This window comes from Panulirus ornatus, chromosome 7 (genome assembly GCF_036320965.1).
Source record: "Panulirus ornatus isolate Po-2019 chromosome 7, ASM3632096v1, whole genome shotgun sequence".
In the NCBI taxonomy this organism is placed as follows: Eukaryota; Metazoa; Arthropoda; class Malacostraca; order Decapoda; family Palinuridae; genus Panulirus; species Panulirus ornatus.
This window is the reverse complement of record NC_092230.1, coordinates 30,148,165-30,167,206: the sequence shown is the minus strand read 5'-3', so window position 1 is coordinate 30,167,206 and position 19,042 is coordinate 30,148,165. Positions and strand designations below refer to the sequence as shown.

The 19,042-nt window shown below is 42.7% G+C and overlaps 1 protein-coding gene across 1 annotated transcript in view; it reads left to right on the top strand.

Annotated features, from left to right (window-relative positions):
• The first annotated feature begins 410 nt into the window (after positions 1-410).
• Positions 411-19,042, top strand: part of LOC139749491 (uncharacterized) — a 42,810-nt gene continuing 24,178 nt past the window's right edge. The window contains exons 1-4 of the mRNA XM_071663412.1: positions 411-523; positions 4,785-4,966; positions 12,628-12,811; positions 13,043-15,178. Coding sequence (XP_071519513.1) covers positions 4,856-4,966; positions 12,628-12,811; positions 13,043-15,178 — 2,431 coding nt within the window. The 5' untranslated portion in view covers positions 411-523; positions 4,785-4,855. The remainder of the gene's footprint in view (positions 524-4,784; positions 4,967-12,627; positions 12,812-13,042; positions 15,179-19,042) is intronic.

The window sequence follows — 19,042 nt, the reverse complement described above, 5'->3', positions numbered from 1 at the left end:
CTCTCTCTCAGTGGTGGATCAGCCTGTGACGAGACACCGTTGGAATGGGGTGGATTGTGGAGCGTCCAGGTTAGGGAGAGGGGGTTTGCCTACGTTACGGTTGGTTGTACATTGTGAGGGACGTTTGCCGGCCGCGGGCTACCCCCCCGGCGTCGCCCTCCCCGGCCATCTATGGCACCTGACAGTGTCTATGTCATCATCCGTGGCAACCAGACTCGACACTGACTGCGTGGAATCCGCTCCCGTAGGAATGTAGGAAATGTGGGGATTCCTTCCAGTACGTGTGTGTGTGTACGTGTGTGTGTGTGTGTGTGTGTGTGTGGGTGGGTGGGGGGAGGGTGGGTGGGTGAGGGGGGGGGGAGTGGTGGGGCCGGTGTAAGGCTGGCCAACTAGTTCATTTCTAGGAAAATTTTGGTAGCGTTTTGTGTGGGACGCAGTGAAGAGGATAGGCAGTCACTTGCCTCAGTGTCGCGTCAGCAGCACCGCACCGTCCTCCTCTCTCCTCGCCCAGCATCACAGCAAGGTAACTCCTCTCTTAGTTTGCCCTTGTGTGTATACTAGCGAGAGGAAGGCGTGAGTCATCACCGTGTAACCCACGCGCCCCGCCACCACTACCACCAGCGGCACGTCTCATCTCCATTGTGGGTGGTGGTGGGGGTGACCAGATCGATCTATGGTCACCAGATAGTGTTAATGTGACACTTGGATAGTGCAGGATGGTGTTATGCGTGAACCTGGCACCACATAATCTCTCTACACGTGTGTGTGTGTGTGTGTGTGTGTGTGTGTGTGTGTGTGTGTGTGTGTGTGTGTGTGGTCTGTGCTTCTCCCGTATATGTACATAAATTTTCATGAATTTGACGTGCATGTGTGTGGTGTGTGGTGTGGGTGTATTTTATCTATTTGTACTTTACGGAAGGGGTTTTTTACATTTGTACGGCCCCATCTCTTGAACATTGTGTGCTTTGCTGCAGCTTATTGATGTATACTTTCTGCATTAACCATGTGTGTGTGTGTGTGTGTGTGTGTGTGTGTGTGTGTGTGTGTGTATCATCCATATGTGATCTGTGACAGCTTCTGGACCTGTATACTTTATCCATTGTGTCATACCATCTGCATGTGCCTACGTACGTATGTGTTTGTCCGTAGCAGTGCATGACCAATACAGTTCCATGACTCAACGGCTCTGCACGTGTGTTTGTCTAGTCATACACGTTGTTGCAGGCGTGGTGGTAGACGGCGTGTCGTACTGTGGTGTATCGGCTGCTGCTGTAGTAGTTATCATGCCGGGCTGACTCTCCGCTGCAGCTGTTGATGATGGTACGAGGAAAAGTGATGCATCTTATCCTTGGTGCTGTGATTGTGACGTTCGTGGCTAGACGTCTGTGCCAGTGGTGTGGTGGTACTGACGGTAGAGCAGCTAATGGTGTATGGCATAGCGGTAGTGGTCGTAGTGGGAACGACTGAACTATTGATGAAGTAAATGATAGTAGTAGTTGTTATGGTGTAAGTCATAGTCGTAGTGCAGTGGTACTAATCATGCTGTTGATGCCATGACTAATAATGGTAGTTGCTATAGGAGTGATGATATTACTGGATGTGGTGATAATTGCACTAATGACGGAATTAAGTAGTAGTGGCTGTAGTCAATGTATTATTACTTATTATTAGTGGTAGTAGTAGAAGTAATCGTAGAGACAGCTGGAGAAGTTGAAGTAGCAGTAGTAATAATAGAAGTAGTAGCAGTAGTTATAGAAGTGGTAGTAGTAGTAGTAGTAGTTGTTGTTGTAGCAATAGAGCTGTAGTAGAAACATTGGTATTGATAGTATTAGTTAGAGCAGTAGTAGTAGTAGCAATAGTAGTAGATAGCAGTAGAAGCAGAAGTAGTTGTAGTAGTAGTAGTAGTTGTAGTACAAATAGTAATAGGAGTTGTAGTAATGATAGTTGTAGTCTAAACAGTAGTAGTAGTAGTAGTAGTAGTAGTAGTAGTAGAAGCAATAGTAGTAATAGTATTGATAGTGGTAGTAGTAGTTGTTGTTGTTATTGTTGTAGTAGTAGTTGTAAGTAGTGATAGTAGTATAAGTAGTCATAGCAGAAGTAGTAGTGATAGTTTTAGTAGTAGTAGTAGTAGTAGTAGTAGTAGTAGTAGTAGTAGTGGAAGTAGTAGTAGTAGTAGTAGTAGCAATAGTAGTAATAGAATTGATAGTAGTAGTAGTAGTTGTTGTTATTGTTGTAGCAGTAGTTGTAAGTAGTGATAGTAGTATAAGTAGTCATAGCAGTAGTAGTAGTAGTAGTAGTAGTAGTAGTAGTAGTAGTAGTAGTAGTAGCAATAGTAGTAATAGAATTGATAGTAGTAGTAGTAGTTGTTGTTATTGTTGTAGTAGTAGTTGTAAGTAGTGATAGTAGTATAAGTAGTCATAGCAGTAGTAGTGGTAGTAGTAGTAGTAGTAGTAGTAGTAGTAGTAGAAGTAGTAGTAGTAGTAGTAGTAGCAATAGTAGTAATAGTATTGATAGTAGTAGTAGTAGTTGTTGTTATTGTTGTAGTAGTAGTTGTAAGTAGTGATAGTAGTATAAGTAGTCATAGCAGTAGTAGTAGTAGTAGTAGTAGTAGTAGTAGTAGTAGTAGTAGTAGTAGTAGTAGCAGCAATAGTAGTAATAGTATTGATAGTAGTAGTAGTAGTTGTTGTTGCTATTGTTGTAGTAGTAGTTGTAAGTAGTGATAGTAGTATAAGTAGTCATAGCAGTAGTAGTAGTGATAGTTTTACTGGTAGTAGTAGTAGAAGTAGTAGTAGTAGTAGCAGTAGTAGTAGCAGTAGTAGCAGTAGTAGTAGTGGCAGTAGTGGTAAGTACTAGTAGTGGCAGTAGTGGTAAGTACTAGTAATAGTAGTTGTTGTTGTTGTTGTTGTTGTTGTTGTAGTGAATAGTAATAACAGTAGTAGTAGTCACAGAATAGTAGTGGTAGCAGTTGTTGTTGTAATAGTATCAGTTGTAATAGTAGTGATAATTTTAGTATTAGTAGTAGGAGTAGTAGTAGTAGTAGTAGTAGTATTTGTATTAACAGTAGTATATGTAGTGGTAGTATATGTAATATTAGTTGTCGTAGTAGTAGCAGTAGAAATAGTCGTAAGAATGGTATCAGTAATGATAGTTAGTGATGGGTGTAGAGCGACAGTAGTAGCGATGATAGCAGGGTAGGTCGGAAGATTACAGATGAGGAAGGCGGTAACTTTTATCTTAATATGTACGTACACCAGGTAGAGGTGCTCCAGCCCCAGTGTGCGGTACGCCCGCCACCTCTCCCGACGCCACACCTCAACCTACAAGTACAGACCTTGAACAACAAGTGGCACGAATGTACACTGGTAGACGATGGGAGCTGGAGCAACTGGAGTACAACAAGTAGCTGGCGTTACTGTGGAAATACTGTCGTTGTGATGCTTCTAGTTGTTGTTATAGTGGAAATAGTAGTAATACTAGTTGTTGTTGTTATAGTGGAAATAGTAGTAATACTAGTAGTTGTTGTTACAGTGGAAATAGTAGTAATACTAGTAGTTGTTGTTATAGTGGAAATAGTAGTAATACTAGTAGTTGTTGTTACAGTGGAAATAGTAGTAATACTAGTAGTTGTTGTTATAGTGGAAATAGTAGTAATACTAGTAGTTGTTGTTATAGTGGAAATAGTAGTAATACTAGTAGCTGTTGTTGCAGTACTTGTCGTTACAGTGGAAATAGTAGTAATACTAGTAGTTTTTACAGTGGAAATAGTAGTAATACTAGTAGATGTAGTTATAGTGGAAATAGTAGTAATACTAGTAGTTGTTGTTACAGTGGAAATAGTAGTAATACTAGTAGTTGTTGTTATAGTGGAAATAGTAGTAATACTAGTAGTTGTTGTTATAGTGGAAATAGTAGTAATACTAGTAGCTGTTGTTGCAGTACTTGTCGTTACAGTGGAAATAGTAGTAATACTAGTAGTTTTTACAGTGGAAATAGTAGTAAGTAATACTAGTAGATGTAGTTATAGTGGAAATAGTAGTAATACTAGTAGTTGTTATTACAGTGGGAATAATAGTAATACTAGTAGTTGTCGTTACAGTGAAAATAGTAGCAATACTAGTAGTTGTCGTTACAGGGAAAATAGTAGTAATGCTAGTAGTTGTAGTTACAGTGGAAATAGTAGTAATACTAGTAGTTGTAGTTAGAGTGGAAATAGTAGTGATACTAGTAGTTATTACAGTGGGAATAGTAGTAATACTGGTAGTTGTGTTGTTACAGTAGGAATAGTACTAATAATAGTAGTTGTCGTTACAGTGAAAATAGTAGTAATACTAGTAGTTGTAGTTACAGTGGAAATAGTAGTAATGCTAGTAGTTGTAGTTACAGTGAAAATAGTAGTAACACTAGTAGCTGTTATTACTGTGGGAATAGTACTAATACTAGTAGTTGTCGTTACAGTAAAAATAGTAGTAATAATAGTAGTTGCAGTTAAAGTGGGAATAGTAGTAATACTACTGTAGTTACAGTGAAAATAGTAGTAATACTAGTGGTTGCTATTAAAGTGGGAATAGTAGTAATACAAGTAGCTGTCATATAAGTAACACTTGTAGACACGAGCGTAATATCCATAGTAATTGTAGAAGTGGCTGTAACATTTGTTGCACTGAAAGGGATGACAATCGACATACTGATATGTGAACTGAGACCTTACACACACACACACACACACACACACACACACACACACACACACACACACATAACTCATGCCTGACCTTTATCTGCAGACCTGACGAGTGTCGGAGGAGGTAGCAGGCGCTATAGACACGTGGCCCCAACCGCCGCCACCAGCAGCGGCATGGATCACCAGTACGCCGCCAAGCCACGAGTACCTCACCAGGACGTCCACATGCACGACCTCACCTGCTGCTCCTCCCGCACACCCAACATCTCCGAGTGGAGTCAGGAGGTGAGTGGGAACACTGGCGGGTGGCTGGGTGCTGGAGTACCACCAGCCTCCTCCTCCTCCTCTCACACCGGTGCCGGGTATTTCTACTACCCATACATGTTACTCTTCAGCATACACAAGTTGATGGAAATTGGTGGTTCGCATTATATGTAAGTAAACAAGTTTCTTCCCGTGCAGGTGTTACTTATAACTGGTAAATAAACAAGTGTGTGGGCGCAGGTGACACTGGTGACTGGCATACAAGAGATACATGTTAGTAAGTAATTAAAGGAAACTTATGAGGCAGTTCTCACTGAATCTTATTTCTTGATGCGATGTTTCTCGATAGTGATGTGAAGTTAAGTGTTAGCCCAGCCACTAGTGGGCCTAGTCCAAGTTCCCGGTGCTGGCCAGACCACCGTGCAGCCACTGGTAATCTGCCCAGGACCGGTCCAGCTTATATAGCAGTCTTGAACTTTTGGATGCTTTTTTCATTTTCTTAAAGTTCTCCCGGGCAAGTTGGCATTCCTTCATTATTACTAAAATTGTCTCTCTTCTTTCCTACTGGAGAAGTAACGCATATATATATATATATATATATATATATATTTATATATATATATATATATATATATATATATATATATATATATATCCCTGGGGATAGGGGAGAAAGAATACTTCCCACGCATTTCCCGCGTGTCTTAGAAGGCGACTAAAGAGGACGGGAGCGGGGGCTAGAAACCCTTCCCTCCTTGTATATTAACTTTCTAAAAGGGGAAACAGAAGGAGTCACGCGGGGAGTGCTCATCCTCCTCGAAGGCTCAGACTGGGGTATCTAAATGTGTGTGGATGTAACCAAGATGAGAAAAAAGGAGAGATAGGTAGTATGTCTGAAGAAAGCTTAAGGGTAAAGGGGAAGAGTGGTTTGGGAATGTTTTGGGAGTAAAGTCAGGGGTTGGTGAGAGGAGAAGAGCAAAGGAAGGAGTAGCACTACTGAAACAGGAATTGTGGAAGTATATGATAGATTGTAAGAAAGTAAACTCTAGATTGATATGGGTAAAACTGAAAGTGGATGGAGAGAGATCAGTGATTATTGTTGCCTATGCACCTGGGCATGAGAAGAAAGATCATGATAGGCAAGTGTTTTGGGAGCAGCCGAGTGAGTGTGTTAGCAGGTTTGATGCACGAGACCGGGTTATAGTGATGGGTAATTTGAATGCAAAGGTGAGTAATGTGGTAGTTGGGGTGGTCAGTGTTGTAAATGGAAATGGTGAAGAACTTATAGATTTGTGTGGTGAAAAAGGACTGGTGATTGGGAATACTTGGTTTAGAAAGAGAGATGCACATAAGTATACGTATGTAAGTAGGAAAGATGTTCAGAGAGCGTTATTGGATTACGTGTTAATTGATAGGCGCATGAAAGAGAGACTTTTGGATGTTAATGTGCTGAGAGGTGCAACTGGAGTGATGTCTGATCATTATCTTGTGGAGGCGAAGGTGAAGATTTGTAGAGGTTTTCAGAAAAGAAGAGAAAATGTTGGGGTGAAGAGAGTGGTGAGTATATGTGAGCCTGGGAAGGAGACTTGTGTGAGGAAGTACCAGGAGAGACTAAGTGCAAACTGGAAAAAGATGAGAGCAAAGGACGTAAGGGGAGTGGGGAATGAATGGGATGTATTTAGGGAAGCAGTGATGACCTGCGCAAAACGTGCTTGTAGCATGAGAAATGTGGGAGGTGGGCGGATTAGAAAGGGTAGTGAGAGGTGGGATGAAGAAGTAAGATTATTAGTGAAAGAAAAGAGAGAGGCATTTGGACGATTTTTGGAGAGAAATAGTGCAAATGACTGAGAGATGTATAAAAGAAAGAGGCAGGAGGTCAATAGAAAGGTGCAAGAGGTGAAAAAGAGGGCAAATGAGAGTTGGAGTGAGAGAGAGTATCATTAAATCTTTTGGAGTGAGAGAATCATTAAATCTTCAGGAGAATAAAAAGAGGTAGTGATGATGTGAGAAGGAGATGGAGTGAGTGTTTTGAAGGTGTGTTGAATGTGTTAGATGATAGAGTGGGAGATATAGGGTGTTTTGGTCGAGGTGGTGTGCAAAGTGACAGGGTCAGGGAGAATGGTTTGGTAAACAGAGAAGAGGTAGTGAAAGCTTTGCGGAAGACGAAAGCCGGCAAGGCAGTGGGTGTGGATGGTATTGCAGTGGAATTGATTAGAAAAGGGGGTGACTGTGTTGTTGACTGGCTGATGAGGATATTCAGTGTATGTATTTGCTCATGGTGAAATGCCTGAGGATTGGCGGAATGCATGCATAGTGCCATTGTACAAAGGCAAAGTGGATAAAGATGAGTGTTCAAATTACAGAGGTATAAGTTTGTTGAGTATTGCTGGGAAATTATATGGGAGGGTATTGATTGAGAGGGTGAAGGCATGTGCAGAGCATCAGAATGGGGAAGAGCAGTGTGGTTTCAGAAGTGGTAGAGGATGTGTGGATCAGGTGTATGCTTTGAAGAATGCATGTGAGAAATACTTAGAAAATCAAATGGATTTGTATGCAGAAGGCATATGACAGAGTTGGTAGAGATGCTCTGTGTAAGGTGTTAAGAATATATGGTGTGGGAGGTAAGTTGTTAGAAGCAGTGAAAAGTTTTTTTTATCAAGGATGTAAGGCATGTGTACATGTAGGAAGAGAGGAAAGTGATTGTTTCCCAGTGAATGTTGGTTTGCGGCAGGGGTGCGTGATGTCTCCATGGTTGTTTAATTTGTTTATGGATGGGGTTGTTAGGGAGGTGAATGCAAGAGTTTTGGAAAGAGGGGCAAGTATGCAGTCTGTTGTGGATGAGAAAGCTTGGGACTTTAGTCAGTTGTTGTTCGCTGATGATACAGCGATGTTGGCTGACTCGGGTGAGAAACTGCTGAAGCTGGTGACAGAGTTTGGTAAAGTGTGTGAAAGAAGAAAGCTGAGAGTAAATGTGAATAAGAGCAAGGTTATTAGGTACGGTAGGGTTGAGGGACAAGTCAATTGGGAGGTAAGTTTGAATGGAGAAAAACTGGAGGAAGTGAAGTGTTTTAGATATCTGGGAGTGGATTTGGCAGCGGATGGAACCATGGAATCGGAAGTGAATCATAGGGTGGGGGAGGGGGCAAAAGCTCTGGGAGCGTTGAAAAATGTGTGGAAGTCGAGAACGTTATCTTGGAAAGCAAAAATGGGTATGTTTGAAGGAATAGTGGTTCCAACAATGTTACACGGTTGCGAGGCGTGGGCTATACATAGAGTTGTGCGGAGGAGGGTGGATGTGCTGGAAATGAGATGTTTGAGGACAATATGTGGTGTGAGGTGGTTTGATCGAGTAAGTAATGAAAGGGTAAGAGAGATGTGTGGTAATAAGAAGAGTGGTTGAGAGAGCAGAAGAGTGTGTTTTGAAATGGTTTGGTCATATGGAGAGAATGAGTGAGGAAAGATTGACCAAGAGGATATATGTGTCAGAGGTGGAGGGAACGAGGAGAAGTGGGAGACCAAATTTTAGGTGGAAAGATGGAGTGAAAAAGATTTTGAGTGATCGGGGCCTGAACATGCAGGAGGGTGAAAGGAGTGCAAGGAATTGGAACGATGTGGTATACCGGGGTCGACGTGCTGTCAATGGATTGAACCAAGGCATGTGAAGCGTCTGGGGTAAACCATGGAAAGTTGTGTGGGGCCTGGATGTGGAAAGGGAGCTGTGGTTTCGGTGCATTATTGCATGACAGCTAGAGACTGAGTGTGAACGAATGTGGCCTTTGTTGTCTTTTCCTAGCGCTACCTCGCACACATGAAGGGGGAGAGGTTTTTTATCTCATGTGTGGCGGGTTGGCGATAGGAATTAATAAAGGCAGACAGTATGAATTATGTACATATGTATATATGTATATGTTTGCGTGTGTATATACATGTTTACTTTGAGATGTATAGGCATGTATGTGTGCGTGTGTGGACGTGTATGTATATACATGTGTATATGGGTGGGTTGGGCCATTCTTTCGTCTGTTTACTTGCGCTACCTCGCTAACGCGGGAGACAGCGACAAAGCAAAATGAAAATGAATATAATATATATATATATATATATATATATATATATATATATATATATATATCAATATGCCTGTGAAATCACACTTCATTAGTTCATATAATTTTATTTAACAAGTAATTTTTCTCTACATGTGGCACATGTTTCGTAGAGACAATCCACTTCATCAGGTGCCAGGACTTCAAGTTATTTCTATGTATGTATGCACACACACACACACACACACACACACACACACACACACACACACACACACACACACACACACACACACATTCACACACGCGCGCGCGCGCGCGCTGCAGGGGAAACCAGGTACCCATTTATCAAACCAACCCCGAGGGGAGGAAGAACATCAGGGTTGGGTGCAGGCAGTCTACCACGCCCTGGATTCGAGCCCATGAAAGTCTGACCCCAAGTTGTACCGTAATGACTCGTGGTTAGTCACGCTAACCAGTACACCACGGACACCCGTGTGTGTGTGTGTGTGTGTGTGTGTGTGTGTAACCACTTATCTATACTCTGCGGGAAGGGTGTTCAGCACTCGTGGGGTCCCATCTCTTGAACTTTCCCCACTGTCACACAGCTTTTCAAATTTCATCATGCTGTCCACCTTTTGGGTCACATAACCCAGTTTCGTCTATCCACAAATCTAAAACTATCAAAGTGCTCCTTCCCTTCTTTCCTTACAAGTTCCCTGCATAACTTCAAGTTATGGCTGTGAATGTGCCATATCCCCACACCTTTCGGAGTGCTTACTGTCTGTGTCATCAAGCAGGTACTACCAGAACCATACCAGGGTTAACACAGAACCTTAACAATACTAACTTGGCACCATACCAATACGAACACGAAACCATACTAGTTTTAACACAACCATATCATTACTAACACAACCATACCAGTATTAGCATAACCATACTTGTATTGCCACAACCATATCACTACTAACACAACCATACCAGTATTAACCTAACCATACAAATACTAACCTAACCATACTAGTACTAACCCTTAACTACTCTATTACTTGGGTAGTTAATTCTGATAACGTATGATGTTACACCACATTACTGGAGGCAACGACACTCGGAAAAGACTTGCTATGTTGAGCCTTGTACGTTTTATATCGGTGCTGTTGCAGGCCACGGTATCTCCGTTGGATCTCCGTTGGCTTGAAGGACTGTTGACAATGACACTTTTTTGTTATATATATATATATATATATATATATATATATATATATATATATATATATATATATTTTTTTTTTTTTTTCAAACTATTCGCCATTTCCCGTGTTGGCGAGGTGGCGTTGGGAACGGAGAGCTGGGCCTTTGAAGGAGTGTCCTCACCTGGCCCCCTTCTCTGTTCCTTCTCTTGGAAAAGTAAAGGAAAATAATGAGAGGGGAGGATTTCCAGCCCCCCGCTCCCTCCTCTTTTAGTCGACTTCTGCGACACGCGGGGAGTGCGTGGGAGGTGTTATTTCTCCCCTGTCCCCGGGGATGATGTATATATATATATATATATATATATATATATATATATATATATATATATATATATATATATATTTATATATATATGTATTTTGTCCCTTGGGATGGGGGAGAGAGGGTGCTTCCCACGTGTTCCCTGCGTGTCGTGAAAGGCGACTGAAAGGGGAGGGAGCGGGTGGCTGGAAATCCTCCCCTCTCGTTTTTAATTTTCCAAAAGAAGGAACAGAGAAGGGGGCCAAGTGAGGATTTCCCTCAAAGGCTCAGTCCTCTGTTGTTATCGCTACCTCGCTAATGCGGGAAATGGCGTATAGTTTGAAAAAAAAAAAAGAAAAAAAAAATATATATATATATATATATATATATATATATATATATATATATATATATATATATATATATATATATTTCTTTTCTTTCAAACTATTCGCCATTTCCCGCATTAGCGAGGTAGCGCTAAGAACAGAGGACTGGGCCTTTGACGGAATATCCTCATCTGGCCCCCTTCTCTGTTCCTTCTTTTGGAAAAAAAAAAAAAAAAACGAGAGGGGAGGATTTTCAGCCTCCCGCTCCCTTCCCTATTATTATTATTATTATTATTATTATTATTATTATTATTATTATTATTAATATTCATTGCCGTCAGAGCTGCGGGACTTCCGGAGCCCACACATGGGCCCGTCGGATTCCCCGAAGTGAATGAGCGGCGGGCTGCCGGAATGCGTCTTACATTCAGTATAGTTACAAGAGAAGTAATCTGAGCGTGTAAAATAAATGACTAACAATGCAGGGTTATTATGCAATTATTATGCAATGAGGACTTAAATCGTATTATATTAGCTATTGATGGTATTTATTATCATCAGTGCCAAATATCCTTTTACTATTAACAGTGTGTGTGAGTCCATTCACGATGTCTGTATAGTTACATGGGTCATATTTACGATGCTTTTTGGATGTAGCTTCAACGACTGTATACTTTCTTAACATTTCACCTACAGATCAGTTTGATTTGCATGAGAAATGCAGTCACTCAGTATTTTCCTCCAAATTTTATGATTGCACAACATGGAAGCAAACTGAACGGAAGGAAGATTAGATTATAATGAATATCACGCAGTAGGATGACTATAACACAATAGGATAAAGATAACAGTAGGACAGATTTAACGGCGTGGTAGTGGCTGGCGTCAGCCGTAGCAGTTATTCGAAGCGAGACAAAAGCTGGTTCACAGCCCTATCCCAACGTCGGATGTCGCTCTGTAAACACACAGTGTGTGTTATGACCACAGCGGCCCACACAAGCCAACTTCGACACACAAGGAATGAACAGCTCAGCATTCAATATCGCCACTGAAAAGCTGATCTTTTGGAAAAATATGACTCAATAGACTGTACGCTCCGCTAATGCGCAGCGTGCACCCGCGCACTTGTTCTGTAGGTATGTGTGTAGCGGTGCAGGTGTACATTGTTATACACCAGAGGAGGGGAGATATACATCTAAATGTATCAACAGAGTAATTGACCAAATAAGAGGAACAAAAATTGATAAACAAATTTGATAAGAGATTGTAATTTATTGGCATATTTTCTGTTACTGTGCTTAGGGCTTTCCAGCCGCTCCCCCTGTGTGTGTGTGTGTGTGTGTGTGTGTGTGTGTGTATGGGGGGAGGGGGGAGGGGGGCAGTAGAAACCCCTTCCTCTTGAGGCTACGTCATTTCTTAGCGGCCGTGTGGACGCAACATTAATTTCAATGTTTTTAAGATGTATTATTCTTGCGTGGTTCATTACAGTCTTCTTTACAAATAAACGAAAACCGTAAACATGAATATTGTAGTGATATCATAGCTAATGAACCAAGTGTTATTGCACCTAGAGGAACAAAACGCAGATTGGCTAACTTTCTGTGTTCCCGGTTCAGAGGCTGGAGTATAGAGAAGGAAATAAAGAATGAAGGGTAACCTAATTCTTCCAGACATTTATAGTTAGCCGAGCATCATAGACATTGCATTGTTCTTATCGCCCAGTTAAACGTGATGATCAGCCGGTCTACCTCCTGAGTCACCGGAGCTTTCAGTGAGACAATAGCAGATGGGACTTACAAGGCTTTTGTTTCAGGAGTGTATGGAGTGGGCGGAGAGTGTGTGCAGGCTGAGTGGGGTAGAGCTGACCCAGGTGGACCTCTCACGTTTCAGGACCATCAATGGCGCCAGTCTCCTCCAACTTTCTTGCGAAAGTTTCTGCCGCATCCTCAGTCCCCACTATGGCCGCCTTTTCTACCACCACTTACAAGTTCTAAAAGGTAAGGTGCAGTACAGGACGACACGCTGGGACCCCCTCGTAATGGAAGGGAGATTCTGATGGGCAAAAACAATGTGGAGGTGGAAGTTTGATGAACTGGTCATTGATGTAATTAAGCTGTCCATTTTGGTTAAAGCATTTATCTGAGTGAAGTTAGTCATAGTGATTTTCAACAGTCGTCTTTTGTGTGGGAGGGAAACTGGTGAAGTTGATATACTTCCTCTGCTTGCAGGCTGCAGGAACTCGCATCGAAGAACAAGTGTCATACATTCCATGGAGTCTGGACCCCGTAGGTTTGAGGTGCGCAGACTCCCTCCTCCCGCCTCATCATACGAGGAGCAGCCATCTCCCAGGTCATCATACCAGGAGCAGCTCTCTCCCAGGTCATTATACCAGGAACAGCCATCTCCCAGGTCATCATACCAGGAGCAGCCATCTCCCAGGTCATCATACCAGGAGCAGCCATCTCCCAGGTCATCATACCAGGAGCAGCCATCTCCCAGGTCATCATACCAGGAGCAGCCATCTCCCAGGTCATCATACCAGGAGCAGCCATCTCCCAGGTCATCATACCAGGATCAGTCATCTCCCAGGTCATCATACCAGGAGCAGCCATCTCCCAGGTCATCATACCAGGATCAATCATCTCCCAGGTCATCATACCAGGAGCAGCCATCTCCCAGGTCATCATACCAGGATCAGCCATCTCCCAGGTCATCATACCAGGAGCAGCCATCTCCCAGGTCATCATACCAGGATCAGCCATCTCCCAGGTCATCATACCAGGAGCAGCCATCTCCCAGGTCATCACATCAGGAACAATCCTCACCCAAGTCATCACATCAGGAACGCTCTTCACCCAGGTCATCATACCAGGAGCAACTTTCACCCAGGTCATCATACCAGGAGCAACTTTCACCCAGGTCATCATACCAGGAGCAACTTTCACCCAGGTCATCATACCAGGAACAATATTCACCCAGGTCATCATACCAGGAACAATATTCACCATGGTTATCATACCAGCGACAACCTTCACCCAGGTCATCATACCAGGAACAACCCTCTCCCAGGTCATACCAGGAGCAACCTTCACCCAGGTCATCATACCAGGAACAGCCCTCACCCAGGTCATACCAGGAGCAACCTTCACCCAGGTCATCATACCAGGAGCAACCTTCACCCAGGTCATCATACCAGGAGCAACTTTCACCCAGGTCATCATACCAGGAACAAGCCTCACCCAGGTCATACCAGGAACAGCCTTCACTCAGGGCATCACTCCAGGAACAATCTTCACCCAGGTCATCGCACCAGGAGCAATCTTCACCCAGGTCATCACATCAGGAACAATCTTCACCCAAGTCATCGTACCAGGAGCAATCTTCACCCAGGTCAATAAACCAAGAACAGCTGTTACCCACGTCAGTCTACCATGAACATCCTTCACCCAGGTCATCAGTCTTAGATCATCCATCATACAGATCGTCTGACCAGGAACAATTATCACTCGGGTCATATCTTATAGAACAACCATTGCCCAAACTACCATACCAGGAACAGGCATCATCTAACCCACATTATCTAGAACGACCACTTCCCAGGTTGCTAGGTCGAGAACAGCCACTTCCCAGATCATCAGGTCAAGAAAGGCCCATGTCTTGTTCACCATATCCAAGACAGTCATCACCCGGGTCACAGTGCCAAGGGCAGTCATCACCCGGGTCACCATATGGAGAACAGCCATCACCTCGGTCACCACATGAAAGACAGTTGCCACCCGGATCACCATACTTAGGACAGTCATCAGTCAGGTTACCATACCAAGAACAGCCTGCATTAAACTTATCGTACCAAGAACATCGTTTCCCCAGGTCACCACACCAGGAACAGCCCTCCCCTAGGTCCTCTGAGAGTTCCTCACCCAGATCCTATGAGAACCTCTCACCAATGCTCATTCATGGCCACACACCACTTATGGCATACCGTGAACCTCCACCTCCAGAGCACTTGTCTGGAAGATCACACCAGAGACGCTTTGTTTCTAGGCCTTGTCTGATGAAGATGGAGGGCTCAGATAATGCTCCTGTCCACCCTAAGTCAGATCAATGGAGGCATCAGCCCCTATATACCTGCTATGACTCCGACCAGTGGAGGCATCATCCACCATATAACAACTGTGACTCCGACCGATGGAGGCAGCATCCCCCACCTAACCAATACGAGGATCATGTCTTCCCTGAGCCCAACCAGTGGAAGCATCATCCCCCACATAGCCACAGTGGGTGCTACAGCTCCTCCGCCTCTCCAGAACATGATCGTCTGGTGATTGATGAAGAACAGGCCATGGACCTTCGACTAGAAGCAAGTGAGTAAACTTTTTTCTTCGAATATACTTAAGTATTTTTTTTCAAATATTTCTTATATATATATATATATATATATATATATATATATATATATATATATATATATATATTATATATATATATATATATATATATATATATATATATATATATATATATATATATATATATAATCCATACTTGCTGCCCTTGTTCATTCCCGCCGCCACCCCGCCACACATGAAATGACAACCCCCTTCCCCCCGCACGCACGCGAGGTAGCTCTATGAAAAGACAACAAAGGCCACATTCGTTCACACTCAGTCTCTAGCTGTCATGTATAATGCACCGATACCACAGCTTCCTTTCCACATCCAGGCCCCACAAAACTTCCATGGTTTACCCCAGATGCTTCACATGCCCTGGTTCAGTCCATTGACAGCACGTCGACCCCGATATACCACATCGTTCCAATTCACTCTATTCCTTGCAAGCCTTTCACCCTCCTGTATTTTCAGGCCTCGATCGCTAAAAATCTTTTTCACTCCATCCTTCTACCTCCAATTTGATCTCCCACTTCTCGTTCCCTCTACCTTTGACACATACATCCTCTTTGTCAATCTTTCCTCACTCATTCTCTCCATGTGACCAAACCATCTCAAAACACCCTCTTCTGCTTTCTCTACCACACTCTTTTTATTACCATACATCTCTCTTACCCATTCATTATTTACTCGATCAAAACCACCTCAGACTACATAATGTCCTCAAACATCTCATTTCCAACACATCCACCCTCCTCCGCACCATATAACATTTTGGAACCACTATTCCTTCATACATGACTATCTTTGCTTTCCGAGATAAAGTTCTCACCTTTCACACATTTTTCAACGCTCCCAGAACCTTCGCCCCCTCCCCCACCCTGTGACTCACTTCCGCTTCCATGGTTCCATCCGCCGCCAAATCCACTCCCAGATATCTAAAACACTTCACTTCCTCCAGTTTTTCTCCATTCAAACTTACCTCCCAACTGATTTGTCCCTCAACCCTACTGTACCTAATAACCTTGCTCTTATTCACATTTACTCTCAGCTTTCTTCTTTCACACACTTTACCAAACTCAGTCACCAGCATCTGCAGTTTCTCACCCGAATCAGCCACCAGCGCTGTATCATCATCGAACAACAGCTGACGCACTTCTCAAGCCCTTTCATTCTTAACAGACTGCATACTTGCCCCTCTCTCCAAAACTCTTGCATTTTTCTCCCTAACAACCCCATCCATAAACAAATTAAACAACCATGGAGACATCACACACCCCTGCCGCAAACCGACATTCAGTGAGAACAAATTATTTTCCTCTCCTACTCGTACATATGCTTTACATCCTCGATAGAAACTTTTCACTGCTTCTAGCAACTTGCCTCCTACACCATATATTCTTAATACCTTCCACAGAGCATTTCTATCAACTCTATCATATGCCTTCTCCAGATCCATAAATGCTGCGTACAAATCCAACTGTTTTTCTAAGTATTTCTCACATACATTCTTCAGTGCAAACACCTGATCTACACATCCTCTGCCACTTCTGAAACCACACTGCTCTTCCCCAGTCTGATGCTTTGTACATGCCTTCGCCCTCTCAATCAATACCCTCCCATATAATTTCTCAGGAATACTCAACAAACTTATACCTTTGTAATTTGAACACTCAACTTTATCCCCTTTCCTTTGTACAATGGCACTATGCATGCCTTCTGCCAATCCTCAGGCACTTCATCATGAGCCATCCATACATTGAATATCCTTACCAACCAGTCAACAACACAGTAGCCCCTTTTTTAATCAAATCCACTGCAATACCATCCAAACCCGCCGCCTTGCCGGCTTTCATCTTCCGCAAAGCTTTCATTACCTCTTCTCTGTGTACCAAATCATATATACGTATATATATCTATATCTATCTATCTATCTATCTATCTATATATATATATATATATATATATATATATATATATATATATATATATATTCATACATATTTCGACATATCGACAGGACTCATTTTTTTAGAGGCAGACTTAGCTATTCCCGTAATGTGAGGTTTCCAAGAGAGAGTGGTGTTACAGTAATACCGAGTACGTTTACTGACGTGCTGTCACTGGTTTGAACCAGGGCATGTGATGTGGTTGCGGGAAACCATGGAAAGGTCTGTGGTGTTTGGTTGTGGACAGGGAGCTGTGGTTACGGTGCATTGCACATGATATCTAGAGAATGGATGTAAGCGAATGTGGCTTTTCGTCCTCTGTTCCTGGCGCTACCTCGCTAGCTTAGGAAACAACGACTCATAGGAATATATATATATATATATATATATATATATATATATATATATATATATATATATATATATATATATATATATATTATATATATATATATATATATATATATATATATATATATATATATATATATATATATATTTATTTATATTTATTTTATTATACTTTGTCGCTGTCTCCCGCGTTTGCGAGGTAGCGCAAGGAAACAGACGAAAGAAATGGCCCCCCCCCCATACACATGTATATACATACGTCCACACACGCAAATATACATACCTACACAGCTTTCCATGGTTTACCCCAGACGCTTCACATACCTTGATTCAATCCACTGACAGCACGTCAACCCCGGTATACCACATCGCTCCAATTCACTCTATTCCTTGCCCTCCTTTCACCCTCCTGCATGTCCAGGCCCCGATCACACAAAATCTTTTTCACTCCATCTTTCCACCTCCAATTTGGTCTCCCTCTTCTCCTCCTTCCCTCCACCTCCGACACATATATCCTCTTGGTCAATCTTTCCTCATTCTTTCTCTCCATGTGCCCAAACCACTTCAAAACACCCTCTTCTGCTCTCTCAACCACGCTCTTTTTATTTCCACACATCTCTCTTACCCTTACGTTACTCACTCGATCAAACCACCTCACACCACACATTGTCCTCAAACATCTCATTTCCAGCACATCCATCCTCCTGCGCACAACTCTATCCATAGCCCACGCCTCGCAACCATACAACATTGTTGGAACCACTATTCCTTCAAACATACCCATTTTTGCTTTCCGAGATAATGTTCTCGACTTCCACACATTCTTCAAGGCCCCCAGAATTTTCGCCCCCTCCCCCACCCTGTGATCCACTTCCGCTTCCATGGTTCCATCCGCTGCCAGATCCACTCCCAGATATCTAAAACACTTCACTTCCTCCAGTTTTTCTCCATTCAAACTCACCTCCCAATTGACTTGACCCTCAACCCTACTGTACCTAATAACCTTGCTCTTATTCACATTTACTCTTAACTTTCTTCTTCCACACACTTTACCAAACTCAGTCACCAGCTTCTGCAGTTTCTCACATGAATCAGCCACCAGCGCTGTATCATCAGCGAACAACAACTGACTCACTTCCCAAGCTCTCTCATCCCCAACAGACTTCATACTTGCCCCTCTTTCCAAAACTCTTGCATTTACCTCCCTAACAACCCCATCCATAAACAAATTAAACAACCATGGAGACATCACACACCCCTGCCGCAAACCTACATTCACTGAGAACCAATCACTTTCCTCTCTTCCTACACGTACACATGCCTTACATCCTCGATAAAAACTTTTCACTGCTTCTAACAACTTTCCTCCCACACCATATATTCTTAATACCTTCCACAGAGCATCTCTATCAACTCTAGCATATGCCTTCTCCAGATCCATAAATGCTACATACAAATCCATTTGCTTTTCTAAGTATTTCTCACATACATTCTTCAAAGCAAACACCTGATCCACACATCCTCTACCACTTCTGAAACC